The 24,088-nt window shown below is 43.1% G+C and overlaps 1 protein-coding gene across 4 annotated transcripts in view; it reads right to left on the bottom strand.

Moving 5' to 3' along the window:
- The window catches only part of Znf462 (zinc finger protein 462), a 142,523-nt gene that overhangs the window by 22,189 nt on the left and 96,246 nt on the right, over positions 1-24,088 (bottom strand). For all 4 annotated transcript variants that reach the window (XM_060379931.1, XM_021644123.2, XM_060379932.1 and 1 more), the window contains exons 8-10: positions 14,443-14,710; positions 12,848-12,984; positions 3,896-4,119 (exon numbers count right to left, since the gene is read on the bottom strand). In XM_060379931.1, the coding sequence (XP_060235914.1) occupies positions 3,896-4,119; positions 12,848-12,984; positions 14,443-14,710 (629 nt within the window). The remainder of the gene's footprint in view (positions 1-3,895; positions 4,120-12,847; positions 12,985-14,442; positions 14,711-24,088) is intronic.

The following is a 24,088-nucleotide window of genomic DNA, read 5'->3' as shown; positions in this document are numbered from 1 at the left end:
ATGCAGATGTAGAACTCTCAGCTACTTCTCCAGCACCATGTCCACCATCCTTCCCACCATGACAATAGACTAAACCTCTGAATGTAAGCAAGCTTCAACTAAATGCTTTCTTTAGTAGAGTTGCCATGGTCATGGCGTCTCCTAAGAGCAATAAAACATCAACTAAGACAGCCAGAGTAGGATCGCTGGGTCTCACGGTAGCACAATCCTGCCGAACTGCTCCAAACTAGCTGTGCCCTTTTATGCTCCCACCAGCACCCCATGATCATTTTCATGTTCTCCACATCCTCAATGACACCTTGGTATGACATCTTGGTACTGACAGTCTGGTATCGACCACCTTAGTAGATAGTAAAACTTAACGTATCTTTAATCTCCACTTCGCTAATGGCAAATCGTGTCAAACACTGCTGAATGGAATCATTTACCATTTGTCTATCCTGCTTGGAAAGTGTCTATTCAAATCTTTCACTCATTCTGAGTTGAGTTGAAAGAGTTCTTTGTATATACTGGTTGCATGGCCTGGTACATAAAGACTTGGCAAATATCTTCTTCAGGTCCGTTTCTTGGTCTTTTGTTTTTGCTTCTTCTGAAGGACAAACATTTGATTTTGATGACATTTAACTTGTCCCTTTTTCAAAGGGTTTTGTTCTTATTGAAGGATTTATTCTGTCACCTAATTTTTCATTTTCTCTTCCTAGAGAATTTCCTATTTTGCTAATGTTTATAGATTAGCCTAAATACTTATGATTAATTTTACCTGCTTTTTGTGTAGAGTTATGTGAAGACCAAGGGCCAAAATTTCTATGTGCAAATACAATTGTTCCAGAGCTACCTTTAAAAGAATACCATCTCTCTACTGCACTGGCATGTCTGGGGGAAATCAATTGGCCACACTCAATGATAAGACTATTCTTGGACTTTTTCTTCTGCTCCTTTAAGCTGCACCATGCTTCACTCTCTTAATTACTGTAGTTTAACTTAAGCTTTGAAAGCAAGAAGGGTTGAGTTCCTCAACTTTATTTCTCTTCCTTTTAGACCAATCCATGTCATTTGCATTACCACGTATATTTTAGGTTCAAATTTTATTTAAAAAAAAAATACTTTCCAAAGTTTGGACATAGATATATCTTTAGAGATGATTAAGAAAATGATCAATATTGAACTATTTGTCTGTTTTATGAACATGCTATTTATTATAACAATATAGGTCTTTGTTTCTCTCAATAGGACTATGTAGCTGGCAGTGGTTAGGTCTTACAGGTCCTAGGTTAATTTTATACCAAACTATATTTTATTCCTTCTGATGTTAATATATATAATTAATATTTTACAATCTTTGTTTTCAGCATTTAGGAATTTATTTTTGGCAGCTGGGAACGGTGGTGTACACGTTTAATACTAGCCTCAGGGAGGCAGAGACAGGCAAATCGCTGTGGGCTTAAGGCCAGTGTGGTCTGCAAAGGGAGTCTAGGACAGCCAAGGCTACACTGAGAAACCCTGTCTCAAAAAAGAAATAAAAAAGGCATTTATTTTATTTTTGTATCTGTCTTACATCCTGCAACCTTGATAATCTCACAAGTATTCTCACGAGTAGCTTTTTTGTAGTTTTATCAGTATCGTGTAGCTACTAAGATCTGTGGATAAAATAAGCTATATTTCCTTCTAATTCTCTCAGGCCTTTAATTCCTTGTTTTTGTCTTACAGTCCTTAACTTACATTTGAATCATCAGCAAGTCTCTTGAGCACACTTATAGCCCCATACCTTTTCCATGAATTCTGACACTTGTGCACCATTCGCCCTGATGAACAACCACACTTTGCTAGTGTGCAGAACCAATGCCCATCAGCTGAACATTCAGTTCCAATTGCACTGAATTGCATTATGGGATCATCATTTAGGATGGAGGAAAAAAACAAAACAAAACAAAACAGAAAACGAGAAAAGGAAAGTCCTGCTACTCATAAACTGGGTAACAACTGGGACAAAGATGGAAACCACTGGGCATGCTGAAACTGGGCATGACTCCTCAGCCTCAGGCAGGTACTTATTGAACTCATCAACCATAAGAAAGGGCAAAATTTAAAAACATACCATGACATGGTAAAGCTATCACAAAAATTATCTGTCATTACTGATTTCCTATTTCGTGCCTTTGAGAACATGGTTGCCTATACTGGGGCCCAATTCAATTCAGTTATTTCGGAGAACATAGACTGAGTGTCAGCATGCAGGAAGTACAAGGACTTCATCTACTTGTACAGGCTTCTGAGCAAGAAATAACAATCCCCACAACAAAACAGAGAACAGACCTTCATACTTCAGCAGCTTCCTAATGCATATACAATAAGCAATGGAGCAAAAGAAATTATTACTCGGGTTTCTTTACTCTAAAAGTTCTAAATTCACTCCCCTTTTTCTGGAGAACACACTTCCCAGCCCACATTCCCGAGACCCAGTCTTCAACCAACTGCTCAGGAAGCCTTGGGCTCCTTTATTTAGTTTGGTTTCTAGCATTCCTTGGATTTCCTAGTAGCTAAGAAGCCACTGCAACAACTAGGAAAGATTTTTTTTTTCTTGATTTGCTCTGCTCCCAAATACCAGCCTGAAGGCTTGAAGGCTATAATAAAAAGACAGCTGCACATAACTAAGGTGCACATGAATGAATACAATAAGCTCGGTCTGAAATACGTTTTCCCTGAGTTTAGGATCAGAAATGCCCAGGAAGACACAAGAAGAAAGGATATGAAGATCTCTGGGTGAAGTAATCTAGGCCTTTTCTCCTCATTTACTTAAGGACAGTCATGGTCAACCAGAGAACTCCCCACCAGGCGATTACATTGTGGCCCTGAGACAAAACTCAGGAGCCAGCGGAAAAATTCTATCCCTTACCAGGAGATGAATCAGATGATATAAATACAAGATATTTACACCTTGGGTTTGGAAGGTTAAGAAAAGCATGACCATGTTTCTGCTGAAGAGGACACAGAGCAAGAAAATTGGAATCAGCATCAAAAATGGTTTCCATCATGTCTTGAGTAAATGCTTAATCGATGTTTTGGACTCAGTTAATTAGAAAGGATTTCAGTAGGCTATTTTCAGAAACAAATACTAATCATAACTCCTCCTGTGCTTGGGGCAATATGCAAAACCTTGAGCAATCACCTACAGCTAGAGTAAGCCAAGAAAGCTATCAGGTGTGGCTTTAATTCTCAGCAAATCTACAGAAGAGAATTTTCCCATAAAATCTTCACTGCATGTCCTTCCTAATCCATAAAAAACCCTGGAAACCACTTACATAAGTGAGAGTCAGGGGGTTGTCAACTAAGAGCCTACAGCCTGTCATCTTTTATTGGATAAAGTTTTATTCAAACACTACTGTGTCTGTGGTTGCTTTTTTGTTATAGTAATGGTGGGTTTGAACAATTGCCACTGAAATCATATACAGCCCTCAGAGCCCAAAAGATCTACTGATTGTCCTTTACAGAAAGTCTGCCAACACTGAGATAATGAAAGTTATTTAAAATAAAACAGAAAAAAAATTATACAGGATAAAAACAATAACAACAAAAACAAAAAAAACACAAGATACGGTATTTTACTATAAAAAATTATGTAAAACAAATAAAAGGAAGTATAGAAAACATCCCCCTCTCCAAGTTTTGCACGGTGGAGGTATGAATCCCTTATTCACCCTACCTGTTTTTCCCAAGTTCTAAAATGATCTTACATTCCTTCTATTCTAAGACTATGGAGCTTTATGTGATCATTACTCTAATTCATCTCCCTGTCCTGCACACAGTAGGTGTGACTGCACTGACCTGTCTCCCTGCCGGGTCCCTCCCCACAGTGGTGCTGAAGCGGGCGATGGCAGAAAGTCCTGGGCGTAAGTACCTTATGCTCATCCCGAAGGTGACTGTCCAGTTCCTCCGTGTGCTTGGTCTCATAGTAGCAGAGCTGGCATTTGTAAGGTTTCAGTTCATTGTGCTTTTCTATGTGCTGCTGGAGGCTCTCGTCACTGGAGCAGGTGAAGGTACACTTGTCGCAGCGGAAAACTACTCCCTGCAAGTATTTTGACAGTTTGGAACGGCACACTTCAATGGGGACAACTCGCTCTTCTGTGGAAACAAATTGAATGGAGAGATGGGCGTTTTTACTGACGGAAAGCAGATGCTCTTTCTTTGGAATCTAAGAAATGGACCCGTTCAATTCTGATACTTCTTGTGGGTCTTGGACTGTGAACAACACACTCATGCACACTGTCCCTCCCTGACTTGCCCAAATGACACATAATCCCTTGGCAAAACTGGGTACTTTATACCAGGAATGGTGGATAAATAGACGTGCGGCAGATGAAAAGGTATTAGGTGTTTGCTGAATGGAGGTGACAAAGAAAGGTCGAGCATGGAAGTGACTGCCATCTTCACCGACATTAATAACCACTGACAAGAGTCATTTTTAATGTCCTTCAGCTGGATGCCAGGTGTCTCTGAGGGAAGGAAGTGAACATTAACTGGGCACCAACGTACCAGCGCTGTGTTTAACTTTCCAACGACACCAAGGCTAGAATTACTCCCATTTTCAGAATAAATAAAAGAGAGGAACAGTAACGTACTTCCGTACTGGGAGCCAAAGGTAGGGTCCCATACATGCTCGGCAAACAACCGACATTGCAACTGACAGAGCTGAGGTGGAATGTAAGTTGGCCTCACTGCCATTTCCATTCCTGTCTCCCCAACCCTCTTGAAGATGTTCTTTAGTCCTGAAAGCTGGGGGCATCTCAAACAGACTAGGCAACTCTAGAAGTCAACCAACCAATACACTTAGCTTAGCAGTAAAATGTGCTGTGGGGGTAGCATTGAGAGGGAGATGGGAGCCCCATCAGAACCATCGAAGATTTGTGCCTTTCTAGAAAAATCTGTAAACTGATTGCCACAACAAGAAGAAAATTCCGAGCTGGAACGAAAGGACTTGGGTGCCTTTCCCACTCACATACCAAATGCTGTAGGGCTGGAAATGCATGTGCTTGTGTATTTTGCACTCTCTCACCCTTGTGTTTAACTGCTCAAATTAAATTTCACACCAGTCTGCCCAGAGTATTGGTGCACGTGCCAGATATCCATAACAGGGATAAAATTAAAATCTGTGTGCTATATATGCAAGAATCAAATATAGCGTGTGTTTTCATGCTGAGTCTGGATTTCAGAAGACTTTGAAAGTTTACAAATGGATGCACACAACATATATTTATATTATTTAGAAACAGCAATGCATTATCAAGTCAGGAGAGCATGATTTTATTCCCAGAGACACAGCATAGCAGGGTTAGTCTTTTGCACGCTGATCAACTACCTCCTCCAGCCTCCACTTTGTTACTGGCTGCACTTGGACCCCAGGGAAGTTCCCTCACCCTATATCATGTCTTCATCTCAGCCACAACATTCTAAATGCAGGGCGCTGGCTGCCTTAGAGCCCTTGAACGCAGAGCTTTATCGGCCAGCAAAATGCTGGGCAGAGAAAGCGTTCAGGGTGATGTCTGCAACACACTCCCCGAAGATTTAATGCATATGTTATTTTCCCTATATGAAGAGTCAGTTGCTTATTTAGAAATATAAATATTTTTAAACCAAAGTGCAGCAGACAGCTAAGAAACACATGATTATAAAGTAATCCACACATTTTCTTAGAATAGCAAATGTTTAACATTCTTGTAAGCCATTCAGTTCCATGGTTTGGTGTAAACGGAGGGGGGAATGTCTTGGTATAAATTAGTTAGCCTGAAAGAGTCTATTCTAGCATCATCTACTACTCTACTCCTGGGTTCCTTCGCATAGTGGCATGACTGACATCTGGGAGATAGGCAGTTCTTTGTTGTAGGCACTGTCCTGCAGATTGTAGCATGCTTGGCAGCATTTTTGGTCTTCCTTCACCAGATTCTCCTAGCCCTCATTCCTGTGACACCCAGAATGCCTGCAGGCTAGCACACAGATGGGAGTCTGGAAGGACTGATGGAGAACAGTCGTGTTCAGCGACAGTAGGCATGAACTACAGTGGTTCTACATAAGGTAGGCCTGACTAAGAGCCTAAACTGATGCAGGAAGGCGGAGGGGTAGCAGCTGTACCAGGGACCAACCTGTGCACTGAGGTTGGATTTCATGGCAAGAGCTACCATGAACACTTTCGGCATTTTCATGAGGCTGCGGCCCTCCTCTTTCCTCTACACTTGCTCCTGATTTGTTTTGTCATCTTACCAGCTTCTCTTTTATTCTTTGGCTTTGGCTTGGCCCATCCATCCTAGATCTGTCAACTCAGAGGAGATTAAGAACAGCTGGGCACACTTTTCTATGTAACAATGCCTCAGTTGCTATTCAGTCACTCAAGAGTGTTTCAGTCAGTTATTGGTTTTTCCACCCCCGTCTCTATGGATCCCCCTTTCAATTTTTCCTCTACTACCTTAGTTAGCTTTCTTTGCAGTTTCTAATTTCATGATTTATCATTAAGAATCTTACCCAAAGGTCTAAGCACTCAAAGCCACACCCTGAAGTTCAAATACTAAGAGCAACAAGAGCCAATGCATGACTTTATAACCGATTAAGCTCTGTTAGTTGGAGGAATAGGGAAAGAATAAGAAAGAAAAGAAAAAGAGATTGTTTTCTTTAAAACCACCCTAAAATAAAACCACAAACAGAGACGTAATCACAAGTTAGCAGCTCCTGACAAGAGGTATTTTGTTTTCACATTAGTAGGTTTCTGGAGAGAGCTGGGAAGAGTCAGCACCTCTCACAAGTATGGAGGCTGATCTGAGGGAGCATACAATTTCCCTAAATCAAAACGATATTGTCAGTCCTACTGATTATCTCCCCTAAAATCAAAGTGACCCTAGCCAGACAAAGCAGGGGAGAGAGATGACTTCTATTCCGTATGGCCACCTTCGAGGCTTAGCCTCAGTCAGCATTTGTTTACCAAAGCAGGAAACAGAACCTTGAAGTTAGCATGCCAACTGGAGAGCAACCACAGTGGTTACACAGCTATAAAATCACAATGTAAATATTTGTCAAAATTGTTTTACCCTGCAATTCAATCTGTGCCCAAATTTTCAGGCTTGCTACAAGAGGCACAAGGCACAGTTAGGCAAGCTGTGTATGAGCACCATGCTTCCAATGGAATCTGCCCTATATTTTAAAATACCAGTAGGTATGCTACAAATCCATTGCTCACATGAAAACTCGCACAGAGTCCTACCAAATGAGTTCATGAACCAAACTTCCAAGTTAAACTTATCAAATCTCACCAGATGTTGTCTGATGGAAATCCATAATAAAGAGTGGCACAGCCATATCTAACGGGAACAGTGAAAATCATAAAGCCAGCCCAGCTACTTGACCAAGATCCTGCAAAGCTGAGCCTAGTGATGCAATCACTGTGAGGCAGTCTCCCACTCTTTTGGCCTTGAAGGCTACATGTTGCATGCTTAGGAATCTTTTATTATTTGTACAACTTGGGGATACTGGATTGGTGGAAATTTTCTTATGAATGACTTATGACCTCTCCCAGGAATAATGCTTCTACGCTTCTCCAGGAATGTCCTGACTATGTTACCCCTCCCCCTTTTAGGGAGAGATCCATATCTACACCTACTTGAAGGGTTTCCTTATGCCCTGGAGGCTGTGACTCAAATAATTATGCCGGAGACCTCTTTATGAGGTTCTGACTCAAAGATACTCTTGGCACATCTGCTCCTTTGCTTACTCGGGAACGAGATAATCAGAACAAAGTAACCTTAACAAAGGGAAACAATATTTGGCAGGCTAGAGAGGTTGGCAGCAGATCACATTAAAAGTCTCTTCCTAATACTGATGGACGAAGAATGGTGTGGATAAATAGTAGAAGAATTAAGTATTAAGATCTCCCTTTCTTAGAAAAAGTAAACTTATGCAAGGCCAGGGTGGTGTTGTATGACCAAGGGAGAAAATAATACTAAGGTTAGACTTATAAATAAATTCTGCTGATACATAAAATATAAACATTATATTATGGCAGAAATTAAACAATAACTGCAGCAGCTCTGGCCTGAAGATTTTTCTTGGGCTTAATGACAATTAGCAATCTGACTATTAAAAGTTCATAATATACTGCTTGGAACATGACACTCTGCTCAGGCTGGCTTAGACATTTTCTTTCCATCTAGTGCCTTTGAAACTGCAAGAGCTACCAGCCTCAGAACAGGTTATCATACTTTAGCAAAATACATCCTTGAAACTGCAATATTGTTAAAAGTTGGGTTGTGGGGCTGATGAGGGAAATTGATTGTAAAAGATAATTCTGTTCTGTCATGGTTTATCAATAATGACTAAACTTATGACCAAGCGGAAGTTAAACACCTGCCTATGAAGAAAAATGACATGATTTATTTTTTGGACCAATATGTGTCTATACCTTCTTACTAAATTCTGTATAAATAAAGAAGCACTCTGACTGCCAGATAGTCAGGATGTAAAAGTTCTCCTGATCCCTGTGCCTGACTCATTCCTCCCTTGCTACTCTTGTATCCACCCTTGTTGAGGCCCTGGCTTCACCTGGAGCTGGACCTTAGCAAGAGATAGGTCAAATGCTTTCTTGCTTCAGTCTTGGCTAAATTCTTTAGCAGGTGTCTTACCAGTAATCTGATTTTTTTTTTAAAAAGTATCCGGCTTTTTATCTGTTTATTAAGTAAAGGTCAAACTTCTGCATTGGTCTCTAAAGCCTACAGAACATATGTTCTTCAAGGCCTCCCATTCTCTTCTGAAATAGCCTCATGCCATGCTGCAAATAGTCTTGCCTACAGTTGCCTCAATGGTTTATTTATAAATTAACCCTTCTAAGTCCTGGTTGATAGTGTCCTCCAAGTTTATGTCCTCTTGGAATCTTAGAATATGACTATTGGGATAGAGTTTTGGGGTATAATTAAGATGAATGAGGTCATATTAGAAAAGGGCTAGCCTAAAATTCAAAGTCTGGTCTTTTTGTAAGACAAGCCACAGAAAGGAACACTCTGGGAATGAGGTCCTGAGAAGGATGCAGAAGTTGGATGGTTGGCATGCCAAGGAGCTTGGGTATGACAAGGAATCAAAGCTAGAGTCTCACAAAGGGTAGGCAAGTGATCTACCATTGCATTGCATTCCCCATCCAGGATGGTTCTTGAAGTTTTAGATGATGCACAGCTGATAATTCTAGCCCCTATAACTAGGAGAGAATACACTATTTAAGGCCACTGAGTTGGTACACTTGCATTTCAGTAAACCTGGAAAAAGACTGTAGCCCCTCTTGTCCTCCTTGTCTGGTAAAATGCTATCATGGTTCAGTTTGGAAGCCACCTTTGTCCATGACCTATGTCTTTCCTGAAACATAAATATGACCCCTAGAAACAAACCACTCACTGTTTTTGGTATACTCGGCATGTGTTCATCTTGAGGAGGCCAAGTATGGCTTTTCTATACCTCATCATTTGTAAACAGCCACACAGGGTACAGCAAATAATGAGTGTTTGCTGACCTCATGAATCAGTAGTATGCTCCCTTTGCCATCGGCAGCACACATTCTTGATTAGTTCTCATTCAGACGTCCATGGAATGGATTCCTTTCCCCTTCTTCCTCACTTAAATGCATCACGGTGTCCCAACAAAAAGTGATGGCAACTATCCTTGCCAGTAGCAGCTCTGTCTCAGGGCCAGCTCAGAAGTTGTTTTTCTTGCCTTTCTTCCTAAGGTTTTTAATTAACTGAGACCTCAGAAACATCTCATGCTGTATACCCTAGAGACCAGAGATGTTTATTCATCCGGAGCAAGCAGTGCACAGGTGCAGAAACCTCATCTTATTACTCTGGGACCAGCCCCAGTGCTGATCTGCAAGGCAGACATTTGACCACATTGATGAGATGCCAAGACCAGGTTCTCTCTGATCTGACTTCAAGTGGAGCTGGACACAAGAGCCAGAAGTCAGCAGGTATGCCTCAGGGCCCTCTGCTGCCTGTGGATTGGGGTTCTCTTCTTTGACCTCCAGCCCAACAAAAAGTTCTGTCCTTAGACTCAGCTTTCAGTCTCTGGAACACTGACAGGGTGACACCAGCTTCCCAAGGGTAAGAGAGTAATGCTAGGGACTTAATGCAAGTGCTGTGGGTCAGACACACCTGGGTTCCGATCCCAGCCTGTTACCCAAGAGTCCTTGGACCATAGGGAAGTTACTCAGTTTTTCTGAACCTGTTTATCATCATTTGTTGTTCACCATCAGGGTAACAGTCATATCGGCCATGCTGGGTTTGATGAATTTACTCTAGAGCAATCAGAATAGCAAACACTCACTAATGGCAGCCACAGTTATTGGTGTCACTACTGATCCTTAACTGCACATATTGGGGCCATATTTCTACCCTGGTGAGGACAATATTCACCTATCCAGAAAAGTCACTCACCAAGTGAGCAGAAGAGGCTGTGTCACCAATGGTGACAGACAATGGGATGGGACAAAAGAAGAAAAGATTGGGGCTGACTCCCCTTCTTGCCGACTCTGGTTACTACAGCTCTCCATGACCTCAGGAAATAGACTAAGCACCTCTATATCTAAGCACCAGAAATCCAAAAACTTTGCCAGCACCAGTGTGATTGGATAAAGGGTAGGGTATTCAATTAACATTCTATGTAAACATTGCAAAATCTGAATACTCTGGAACTCTGAAACACTTCTGCTCTCCAGCCTTTCGTATCACGGGATACTCAGTGTGCACTGTATGTGCGGTGGGACACTATAGCATCGATGCCTGTTCACTGCAGAGACTCATTCCAAACTTCAGTGTCCAGACTGTAAGAAACTGTCTAATAAACACCCCAAGGCCAATGATTCTGTTTCCTTCTCTCTTATGGTAGGCAAAGATCCCAAGGCCAAATCTGCAGACATGGCTGATGAAAGCTGGGTATCTTGTATAGTCAAGGCATCTCCAAACTGTTGGTGAGATCATGCCTGTCATCAGTTACTCTTTCTCCTGGCCTCACTTTCTTTGACATTTGCCTTCATTTCTTCATTTGTTTTTAATGCAACAGCTCTGTGGGAATGGTTTTGAGCTACTTTAAATCCTTTGTGAAATGAAACAGAGCTCATTTCACAAAGGATTTATACACTGAATATATAATTCAGTGTATACATAAATACACTGAATTAAAATAGTAGTAAGGATACAGACAAGTAAAAACCCCCACAGTCTCTCTCAGGTTTGAGCCTTACATCCATGATACAGGAGGCCACGTGACGCTGCTGCTGTCTGTAGTGCTGACATTGTGGCAAATGGGTGCAGGGAGTTCCTTGTCAAGTGTTCCTGGACTCTACCTTATGTCTCAGCGCAGACAAGGAAAGTCATTGAGCTTGCAAGCCATCAATGCGCTGATCCCACCAGGCAGCGATATGGAAAATGACTGCAGCCAACGAGGACTCACTGTTGATGTTCTCTGGGCACCAGCTCCACTGATGGCCTCCATCCAAGCTGGGATGGAGCACACAGCTACCGCAACACATGGGTTGGGGGACCAGAAGCCAGGTGACTGAGGCAAAACACCAGGCAGGAAGCTGAAGACCAAGGATCCTTGCCTACGTACTGTTGAGCTGCTTTTGCCTGGCTCACAGGTGGTTGGCCCAGCCAGCTACCATCTCTCATCTTATTAGATTGCAATGGAAGAATTAAATAGAGCACTGTAGATGTTTGGTCTCCTATGGAATCTGAGCAGGTATGAGTGCATCACAAGTGTGCTGACCAAAGGTAGTGGTTATAGGGAACTATAAGCTACTTATTACTCTACCCTGGCATCTGAAGGACAGACACCTCAGCAGGAAAGTAGATGACACATGCTATTTTGGGCACGAGTGGCAAATACTTGAATGCTTTCCAAGGTTAGAGGCAAAAGAAAGATGATGAGAAAGAAGAGGACAAAAGGAAGGGTGGGAAGAAAGGGATGGGAAGAGATGCAAAGATCAGCAAACTGCAAGACAAACAAGACTGGCACTGGGTATTCCAGGAACCTTTCTCCATTGTCCAAAATGGGTTATCAACATGTTTCCTACAAATACAATGGCTAATGATGCTTTATTGGACAAGAGTAAAGTCAAATAATAATAATAACAACAATAATAATAAGCTCAAATGGGCCAGGCAATGTCTGTCTATAATTTCAGCGACTCCAAAAAGTTTCTGAGGGAGGTAGATTCTGAGTTTGAAGCCAACTTGGGCTACATTGAAAGATTCTGTCTCAAAGACACAATACAAAACAATAAAAGTGAAACCCAAGTATTATTACAAAGATCCTTGCTGATCAATGGGGGACGAACATTCAAGGACCTACCATTGTGCATCCATGATGGAACCCCACCAGCTACTATCTCACAGGAATGACCTTACAGAGAAGCTAAACAGAGCAGGATCCAGAACAATCCACTGTCTAATCCATGGGTATTCTGGCCAGAAAACCACTTTTGTGCTTTGCAACTCTTTCTCCTTGTCCATTTCAAAGCAATTTCCACTTTGCGCTTTGGAAAGCCCCATTTCAGCATTTCACCAGACTCCCTTTCTACATAGCAATGGTAGCAAGGGATTCAGAATGGGAAATTCCTGACTCCCAGAACCCTGATGGAAGAGTTCCTGAAATTCCACTCACTCTTGGCCTACGTCCAGGATGGAATTCTACTGCAAGGAAGATGTCTTCTCCATTGGCTATCAACAGCTGTCTCTCTGTATGCTGTGGCACACAGGGAGCATCCTCAAAATGGCCTGGCTGTGGCACGCCCTCCCACCAGGACCCAGGAGAAGCAAGTCAATCTGAAGGTTACCTCGGTGCAGCACTATGTGGTCGATCATGTTGCGTTTGTATTTGGTGTGATAGAGGCAGAGAGGACAGCGGAGATCTTTGGGGCCTTCCTCCGGGACCGCCGAATGCCCAGCTTCCACGTGCATAGTAAAAGCGGATCTAAGAGAAGAGATAGACACCATGACAGAAAGTCCCTGATTATGTCTCCTCTTGCACATCTCTCACAGGTATCTACATGGCTCTCCTGCTTGAGAAGCCTAAGTGAAACTGGTTGGTCATGTTTGCTGACCATATGCTTCTTGGCCAGTTAATCCATCATGAACACAGAGACACAGAGGAAACTACTCAGAACCTTTGCCATTTGGCTGGAACCAAGGTTTTGTATAAAAAAAGAAATAACTGCCCTAAGTATTTCATTCTTGAAAATTAGAAATTGCCTATTAAGCCAGGTCTGCAGGAGCATGTCTGTAAACATTGGCCACTCTGATCATAGGTTTGAGGCTAGTGCGGGCTAAAGAGTGAGTTCAAGGCCAGCCTGCATAACCCAGTGAGACCCTGGATGGCGTGCCTGGCACTACACGGGCACAGACATGGATGTTCACACATAGATGTTCTCTCTCTCGTTCTCACACACACACACACACACACACACACACACAAGCACACATGCACCAACAAATGCTGTCACACACACACACATGCACAGACACACAGAAATCACCTACCAGATAACACAAAACCCAAATCCCCCCAAGGACCAAGGACCACCTTTGTCTCACACTGGGTATTGGAAGGACTATTTTAAATCTTGGCTGGCTCATACGTGAGTCTTCACACCTTCACATGTAAAAGGTGAGAACTGTCATGGCAGCCGTGACTGTGCTCACTCAACACAGAAGCGCACCTGCTTGAAAGTGGAGACAGAGATCCTACTGCCTCTTCCCCTGCCTGTCTCACATCTTTAAACTTGACAAAACCTCAGAAAACACACAATGGGGAGGCAGGATTGCTCAGTGGGTAAAGGCACTTGCTGTCAAGTCTAATGATCTGAGTTCAACCTACAAGACCCTCAGGAAGGAGGGAGAAAACAGACTCCCACAAATCTGGGACCGCCTATGTCCTCCTGTAACCCCCACATGGGTATGGGTACGTAGACACACACAGATAAATGGTAAAAGTTTCTGTTTATAAAGGCTTCCCTTTGGCAACCTTCCTCCTTTCTCACTTTTCTTTCATAAATTTACATTTGCATTTAAAGGAAAAAAGAAAGGATAACACACAGACATACACACAGGGGGTGTTCTCCGAAATAAAAACATGCCTGTGCCATGTACTGGACCAGGGCAGTCTTTGGATACAATCCCACACTGTTTAGAAGCCCATGTGCTCTGACTTTTAAGATGATTTGTTCCCATGTAACTCTTCGCCCGCTTCCATAGCTCCCAACCAGCCTTTCTGAATGAAACTACCCTCCTTCTATGAAGACTGAACCCAACCTTCAAAGCACACACTGGCAGAGCCTTTCCTGAGCTGCAGGCAGGCAAGACTATGGCGGAGTTGGAGCAGGAGCAGGAACAGCCACTTCAGTTTTTCACAACCTTTCTTCACACCACTTACTTAAAGCCGGTGTAAAAGGAGCAGTCTTTGCACTTGAAAAGCTTCTTCCCACCATGCTTGTCCCGGTAATGGCGCCTGATGCTCTGGATGTAGCCAGAGGAGAATTCACAGAATTCGCAGTGAAGAACAGCTTCGGCCTTCTGTTCAGTGCCAGCGGCGGTCCCGGAAGCAGGCACAGGGCTAACTCGGCTGTTGTTTCTTGCCAGGGCAGCCGACTGGTAGTGATTGAGCTGCTGCTGAACATCGGGGGGCTCCGAGTAAGAGGAGTCTGTAGAGAGACAGGGACAGTGACCTGGATCAGAGGACACAGAAGGGGTGCTTGCCTGGGAGCCCTTCACCTCAGGGTCTCCTCTGCTACTTCTATTAAGACATAATCAGCAAAACAGAACAAGAAGAGCCTACAGGGGCTGGGGAGCTGCAATACAGGATGAGTTCCATCCCAGCACCTGCGTACGACAGAGCAGGCCTGAAATCTTAGCACTGGGGAATTGAGGTAGGAGGGTACCTAGAGCTACTGTCCAGCTAGACTAGCCAAACCCCATCTCAAAAATCAAGGCAGGCAGCAAGCAACCAACCAAGGAAGACAAGAGATGCCGACCACCATCCTACATGTGCACACACATATGCACAGCTCTCACACTGTAAAACTATCACCAATATCAAGTTCACCAACTCACCCCTCATCATACGTCTAGGGTTCGCTGTTGTGTGGTGAGCACACTTAAGACTTTAAGGTAATCGTGGCACCTGCTGTGCACAGAAGCCCCCTCCCCAGGGACTGCTACCTTCCAGATGAAGGTTTGTCTCTTCTGGCCAGCGTCACCTGGTCAATTCGAAGTAGCTTTTAAGGAGGAATTACTTTCCTCATCTTCATTACACTGTTCAGCCCAGAGATGAGGAGCATGCTCACAGTGAAGAGAGAGATACTTCTTAGAATTTGACATTGAGGGCTCGGGGTATTTAAAAATAAGAATCTGAGGTTAAAAGTTTCAAAGTGAAGGAAGAAAGTAAACTGATGTTTTTAGGAAGCTGGCGTCTGATGGTAGGCTACCACAGAACACCCAACCCCATAAGTGGGATAAAGGAACCAGCGCTGTGCATACTGACACCTAGATAGGAAGAGCCTAGATGATGCAACAGTCTCCCTTTGCAGCCCAGAATTCTTCACACCAGCCACATTATTTTAGAAAGGAAAATCAGACTTTAACATGAGTGCTCAGGCACATGGTACTCCCACAAATACAAAAATGTTTTATGCCTTTGGAGTCAAGAGATTTAAATTTTAAAATATAAAAATCCGATAGTGTTCTCCTGGAAGAGCCGTTTAAAGCTTAGCATTAAGATGGAGATTTATTCACAAATCCCATTAAAATGAAATTCCAAACAAGTTTCTCTGGAAGATATTTTTAAGTTTGCAGTTCTGAGGGGAAATGATGGAAATGGACAGCAGGAAACATAACCCCAGGAGCTTTAATGGCAAGTCCTGGTGAAATGGAATCTGGGGTGGGGTGGGGCAGAGGAGAGGGGGGGCGCCTCTTCCTAGCATGCTCCTTGAGATTTGGTGGTCTGAATTCAGCAACACTGTCCCATGTTGTAACCTGCAGCCGCCTGTGAAGGCTAGGAGGAAGCCTGTGAGAATGACCCTGAAGAGTTTCAGGGTCATTCTCCTTAAGATGAAAACACAGAGCTCTCTCTTTTTCTCCATAAGCGAGGAGGGGACAGACTTTGTACAACCCTTTTCGTTAACTGACAGACACTTCATTTTCCAAAGCATGGTTCCCCTAGGCGGGGCACGGGCTAATCTTGTAAAGCTAATACCTGATAAGCCAAGATCAACCATCATCCCATTGGTCTCTCGGCAAGGAAAAGGCATGCAGGCGGCTTCAAGGAGCAAGCCACCCTGACTGCAAAGTGTCTCACCCCCGAGACCATCCTTACCACCAGCATACCACGATGTCTTTCCCTCCTTGTTGCCTTGTCTGTCCCCCAATACGTATTCCTCAAGATAGAGAGAAACCCTTCCGTAAACAAACCTGCCGGGCACAAAAACTAAAACAAAAAGAAAAGCGGAGCAATCTATGCAAGCCTCCAGGGGCTTCCTCAAAGTGTGACAAAGAAAGACAAGGGAAGAAAAGAAAGGCACGCCTGTGCATTGTCTCTCCACTCCTTTACTCCTCTACCTTCTGCTGATGACCACACCCAGAAATGCAACAATGCGATTGTCAAAGTCTCATTCTTTCCTTCACAGGCCCGTGTTTTAAGCTCCAAGGCCCTGTTACACCTCACACAGTGAAGCAAGCACTCCACTTCTCCTTTGAGCTGAATTCCAGTGTGGGCTGAGCACGACGAGAGCCAGTGTATCCAGAACTGCTGTCTTCTTTTGTTTGTTTGTTGTTGTTTTCTGAGATAGGGTTTCTCTGCAGCCTTGGCTGACCTGGACTCCCTTTGTAAACCAGGCTGACCTCGAACTCACAGCGATCTGCCTACTCTGCCTCCCAGCTGCCTCTGCCTCCTGAGTACTGAGATTAAAGGCAGGGGTCACCATGCCCAGCTATTCCTGTCCTTGATAGAGATGGCCCTCTTCTACACTCAGCTCAGTTGCACAGCTTTTCTGAAAGCAACAGGATAAAGCCAAGTCTTGCTGAAGGATATCTGTCCCCCTAACCTCTAATCCACCAAGAGAACAAAACACATGCCCTAAGGAAAGGTCTATTTCTTACTGAGTGGTTCATGGCTTGCTCAAGAAGCGGCACACATCTAGGGAGACTCACAGGTTAGTATTCATGGGGAGCACAGCTCAGACACTGGGTACCTGACAGCTTAAATCCCTTCCCAGCAAAGCTATGAGGCAATAAAATGGCTCTGAGACGGGTATTAAGCCAGACTAACACCTTTCGCCAACTGCCACTCATCCATCCAGACTTACATACATGCTTAGGCAGTCCCCTGTAAAAGGGAGTCTTCTTTTGGTGAACACAATTTGTTATTGGGTTTCTAGACTCTATTGCACATTACCCCATCCATCATAAAAACCAAAACAGATGCAGCAAACAAAAAATCCAGCCCAGATTCTAACATATAAACTTATATGTTATATGAAAATCAAAGGGAAAATGTGAGGAATCTCAGCAGAACACTTCAAGACTCCCACGATGCAAAAGAAACAGCTGCCACTACCCATGCTCTCAGCACCTTTTCTCCTCTCCTGGTTAAACTAGGTCAAGCAAACTCACACACACATACACACAAAAGCAAATCCCAGCAGCTATGACACATCTGTAACAGTTCCAAGGGAGGCACCCCACTCTGTGGGACCTTTCAGAGCTTGGCTTTCTCCCGGGTGCCAGCACCCAGCCCCACGTTTGTAAACAACGTAGCGCTCTGATTGCTGTTCTCTAATACTCAACTGATGACTCCACTGGTCTTCTAAAGCTTAGCTTCCTAAGCAATAGAAGAGTCCAGTTTGCTCATGAACTGCAGCCCTGAGAATTGCAGTGACTGGCAGGCCTCTATGAGCTCAAGGCTAGCCTGGTCTACATAGTGAATAGACTAAGTAGTGTCTTAAAACAATAATGAGATGCAGGATACAGTGTTTTCACCCAACACTCTAAAAGTGCTCCTGCTGAGAGGGGGCTGGTATGGCACACATATGCAAATGGGGGCTAGCACTGGGAAGGAGGTGAGGTTCCAACAGATAGAGATTTCAGTGCAGGAAAAGATTGAACTCTAGAGTTCCTTTCCAGCCCTTCCTGGTTTACCGAGTTCTTTAGAAGACTACTTGGAGATTGCTTGCTAATTCTAGATTCCCTGGAATGCTAGCTAAAGGCAAGTGTCAATCTTCTGGCTTTTCACTTTTCTTAAAGCTCCAAACATTAACCATTGCAGAAACAAGCACAGGAAATTTTACTTCATGAGGCAAAGGCAGAAAGGTAAACTTCGCAAGGACAATGTACCTGGAAGAAGGAGCCTTTTGATGGATCCACAGTGCTGAGCACACATTTGTTAGCACTGTCTTGGGGCCAGGCTATGCGGCTTGCTCTGGGGACTCAAGGCCAATGAAGTGAAATAGCCTGTGTTTCAGCAGCTCACATCTGTTAGGGGAGGAGCTTGTAGTGGACGGGTAGGGAAACACAGACCCACTTCATATCTCCAGAACTCATTGCACTGACTAAAGCAATAAAAAAAGAGGCAAAGAGAACAAATGGACAGTTCCAGATAGCATCTCTGCTGGGAGACCAGGGAGGAGCAAGAATCAGTAGGGCAGGGAGGGGTTGGCCCTCCTGCTGCTATGAGTGGTACAGAACAGTGCCAGTGGAGGTCAGGTCACAATTTTCTGCAACTCCACAAAGACGCTGTGAGAGACAGACTTGAGTAGCCAGCAGCCACATTCAGTGAGCTGGGTTTTTATACAGAGTTGGAAGACAGGCTTGATGGTTAGTGGGAACCAAATACCGGGAAAAACAAAGACAAGAGAATTTCAGGTAAGTCCATTTCTGAGGTGGACAGAAGGCAAAGGATTATTCATTAGCAAATATTTAGTGAGCATCCGAGTAAACAGGAGACCTGTTCCGGGACTGTAAGACTTGATCCCTGTCTTCAAGCAGCTCATTGTCTCAGGAAGACATATATGTGATTGATTATGAAACAATGCAAACAAGCGGACATTTTACAGAGACATCTGCAATAAGGGAGAGAGGAGGAGGGACAATCAGCATCACTTAGTGACTGATTTTGAGAGTGAGGGAGATGGAGCAGGGCTGTCAAGAGAACCCCAAGTATCCATTAATAAATATGCCTGGTATTAATTCCTGTGCTAATGAATGAGATCAAGGTAAGACCTGCAGGTGCTATATGTTTCATGCACCCAAGATCTAGTTTACATCATGCATTTGGAGATAAGAGAACTTTAAACAACTACATTATTATTTTTTAATTAAATTTTTATTTTTTATATTAATTACAGCTTATTCACTTTGTATCCCAGCTGTAGCCCCTTCCCTCAAACAACTACATTCTTACAATGAAAAAAAAAAAAAAAAAAAAAAAGAGGTGATGGGTTTGAGAGAAAGCTTAGCGGTAAAGAACATAGATTGCTACAGCAGAGTACCCACATCTGGTGGCTCACAAATCCCTGAACCTCTAGCTCCAGGAAATCTGACACTCTTCTGGCCTCCTTAGGTACCTGCACTCAATTGCACATAACCACACACACACACACACACACACACACACACACACAGAGGTGGGGGGAGAAAGAGAGAGAGAGAAAGAGAGGGAGGGATTAAAAATAAAAACAATGGGCTGGAGAGATAGCTCAGCAGTCAAGAGCCTTGCTATTCTTGCAGAGAATCCGGGTGCACTTCCCAGGACCCACACTGGTTAGCTCACATCCTCCTATAACTCAAGCTCCAGGGATCTGCTTCCCTCTTCTAACCTCTGTGGGCACGGAGACACATATGTACATATATACATGAGAACATACAGACACTCACAAATAAAATTAAAAATTAAAAACATGGATTCTGTAATGAAGATGGGAACAAGGTGAGTAGATCCACACAGAAAAGCACAAGCAGCAGAAAGAAGGTGGTATGTAAGTTGTGAAAACAAAACTTTAAAACCTCAAAGTTCAACAACAGTATAAGAACTTCCAAACAGCCAAACACGCTGAGGTACCCTTGTAATCCCAATATTACAAGGAGGCAGAAGCCTGAAGATCACTGCAAGTCTATGACCAACCTTTTCTACATGCTGAGTTCCAGGCCAGCCCAAATCACATCACAGGGCCTCATTCCAAAACATTAAAAAGGTTTACTAATAATACATGGACTATAATTTTCTGTACAGAAGCACATGATTCATCGGCTAAAGGTTGGTTAATTTAAACATAAATATAGATATTCAAAAGGGGGCGAGGGATACAAGGGTAAAATTGAGATAAGCAAGAGCTGGTTTCACTACTTCTACCCCAGAAATGATGGGAATTGAGAAAGGCCCACTAACCATGGGAGGAGAGCAGCTAAAGACACACTGTGGTTGACAACAGGGTGCTTCTGGCACACACGAGATAGAGCATCCCTGATGCAACCATTTTCAACGTTGACAAAAGACAAAAGCAGCCTAAGTATTTATGTGTATGTCAACACTTTTCTAAGAATCTAGAGTGAACAGAGAAATCTGTTGCCCTGGAAAACACAATGCCCCTTTGGGATGATGACACCAGACCTTCATGCGTAGCTGGGGAAAGGATTCTAGGGATGCCTCAAAACCACTCAATATGCTAGAAACCAGCTATCTCAAATTCTTCTTCTTGCATTTTGAATGTTGGTGGCTGGCTCTTGCCTTCATTCACATTAGAGGTGTAACCATGTGCTAGACAAAAATCTCATGACCCACCATCATCACTGCTCTTCCTCTCCATCCCATGCCTTCACACCCATTGATCTCTTGAGTCTTCATGGTCCACAGATACTACCTGCTCTTACTTCCTTCAAGATCTAGTCTGAGCAGCATGCAACTACTTGATGATTGTGGTGCAAGAACCTATCTCCTGTGCTCAAAGTTATTCAGTCTGGTCCAACTCTTGGCTCCAGCCTCACTTCCAGCTGGTTTCTGGTTCTCTGAACATGTCACGTGTCATTGATGCTGGTCTTTGGTCAGGCCAGTTACTTGCTATTCTACAATTCCCACCCAGCCTTCCAAACTGTATTGAAAAGTTACTTCCTTTGTGAAAACTTTTTCTCCAATCCAAATGAATTTTTAGTTTAACTCTACACTCTGTCAACACATACATATCTACAATTCTGTCCACATGTTACGGTAAGCTCTCTTAAGCAGTAGCACACTGGGCCAGACCAAGGGTACAGACCGAAAAAAATCTGCTACCATAACACATTATGCAGGCCTTTCTGAACTGAGGTGTCCTTCTCTCAGATAACCCAAGCATGTGTCAAGTTGACATAAAAACTGGGCAGCAGTCACACAAAACACAAAGGCTTAGAGAGCTACTGCACAACAACATGTAATAGAGTTAATATGGTGCTTAATATTTAAAATTACGTAAAAGGGAGTAAGTTTTGTGTCATGTTGTTTTGTTCTGTTTTTAAGACAGGATTTCTCTGTGTAGCCTCTACTGTCCTGGAACTGACTCTGTAGATCAGGATAGCCTTGAACTCACAGAGAAATAAATGCCTACCTCCACCTCCCGAGTGCTGGGATTGAAGGAGTGTGCCATTAATGCCCAGCTCTGTTGTTTATATAATAATGTTTCAGTGTATTTGGACAAGATCATCTATTAGGTCTACATAATTATGGTATTTAAGAAAATATTTGCCAGGTTGATTTTGTGAACAACTGTGGCTATTAAGAAACATAGGTTTTGGCCTCTTTGTCAAAATTCAGGTGCCTATAAGTGTAAGGTTTATTTCTGGATCTTCTATTTGATTCCATTGATTCACCATTCTGTTTCTATGCAAGTACCATACAGTTTTTATTACTGTTGCTCAATAGTACAGCTTGAGATCAGGGATGGCGATACCTCCAGAAGATCTTTTATTGTAGAAGATTGTTTTAACAATTCTAGGTTTCTCGTTATTCCATATGAACTTGAGAATTTTTCTTTCCAGGTCTGTAAAGAATTGTGCTGGCATCTTGATGGGAATTACATTGACTCTGTAGATTGCTTTTGGTAAGATAGCCATTTTCAAAATCTATACACCTAAGGAAGCTACTAATCAAGAAAGAGGACCCTGGATAAAATGTTCAGTCTTCATTCAGAAAGCAAACAGGATGGATATCAGAAGAGGGAGAAAGCAGGGAACAGGACAGGAGCCTATCACAGAGGGCCTCTGAAAGACTCTAACCAGCAGGGTATCAAAGCAGATTCTGAGACTCAAAGCCAAACTTTGGGCAGAGTGCAGGGAATCTTATGAAAGAAGGGAGAGATAGAAAGACCTGGAGCTCCACAAGGAGAGCAACAAAACCAAAAAAATCTGGGCACAGGGGTCTTTTGTGAGACACTCCAAATAAGGACCATGCATGGAGATAACCTAGAACCCCTGCACAGATATAGCCCATGGCAGCTCAGTGTCCAAGAGGGTTCTCCAGTAATAGGAAGAGGGACCATCTCTGACATGAACTCATGGGCTCTTTGTTCACCTCCACCTGAGGGGGGAGTAGCCTTACCAGGCCACAGAGGAAGACAATAAAGCCAGTCCTGATGAGACCTGATAGACTAGGGTCAATGAAAGGGGAGGAGGACCAACCCTATCATTGGAGTGGGGAAGGAGCATAGGAAAAGAAGAGGGAGGGAGGGTGGGAGTGGGAGAGGAGAGGGGAGGGGGCTACAGCTGGGATGCAAAGTGAATAAACTGTAATTAATAAAAATAAAATAAAAATAGAAAAAAATAAGTATTTTTATATTAATTTACAGTGTGATCTAGGCCACAGCAGAAAGGTTTCTTGAGAAGATGTTTGCTAGACTGAATTTATGAAGAAAAATAATATCTATAAATGTATATGTGTATATATGTGTCTGTATATACATGTGTGTATACATATATATGTATTTATATACATACACACACACACACACACACACATAAACACATGTTACTTAGTGTGATGGTTTGAATAGGAATGGCCTCCATAGGCTCATATCTTAGAATGCTTCACCATTAAGAAGTGGTACTACTTGACAGGGATTAGAAGGTGTGGCCTAATTAGAGGAAGTGTGTCATGGGGTGGGCTTTCAGGTTTCAACTGTTCAAGCCAGGCCCAGTGTCTCTCTCTTTCCTGCTGCTCATGAATCTGCATACAGAATACTCAGGTGCTTCTGCTGCACCGTGTCTGTCTGTGCCATCACGTTTTCTTCTACGCTGTTATCAGGGTGTCTTCTACATGCTCAGGGTGTCTTCACAGCAACAGAACACGGCCTAGGATGCTGAGTGTCAGCTTAGAGCTGTCAAGAGGATTCATGCACTTCGATAAATCTAATTATTTAAGAAGATTTCTTGAGCTCTATCTAAGCTCCTTTGTATCTCAGTTCTTCTCTCTTTCTCAAGGTATTTGTTGTGTGTGCAAGAAAAGCAGAATGCAAAATTACAATAAAAAGTACAGGCGGTCAGAATAACTTTCCAGTTCCTTCCATGGACCATTGCAAAAAGAAAAAAAAGTGTAAGAAATGAGGTTTTCAAACATATGCCATCTCAATTTTGGATAGTGTCTGTGGGAGAGCATAAATCTCTAGCGATGGTTAGAGTATTTTATTTCCTCCTGTTGATTATGTCTTGAGAATCTCCAGGCCAAAAACCAAAAACTCCGGCACCTCGTTGTCTTCTATCATCAGTGGAGTTCTGGCCTGGGCGCATAAGATTATGATACAATGGCCAGAGGAACAATGGATGCTGGGTGACTATATATAGGAATTTCTAGGCTTGGTTGTCATGGAAACAAACGGAAAAACAAACACCTAATACTGAAAATAAGTCTGAGGCCAGACTTTACGGAAACAGACTCTGAAAACTTCCTGTCATTCTGATGACTAAAAACAAAACCTTGAAATATGATCAGGGAGTAGACGAGTGGGAAATTACAAACAATATAAAATACCCTAGTCTTCAAAACTAAAGAAGCCGCCAAAACATGG

This window comes from Meriones unguiculatus, chromosome 3 (assembly GCF_030254825.1).
Source record: "Meriones unguiculatus strain TT.TT164.6M chromosome 3, Bangor_MerUng_6.1, whole genome shotgun sequence".
NCBI lineage: Eukaryota > Metazoa > Chordata > Mammalia > Rodentia > Muridae > Meriones > Meriones unguiculatus.
Note: the sequence above shows the minus strand (reverse complement) of the source record. Positions and strands in the feature narration are given on the sequence as shown.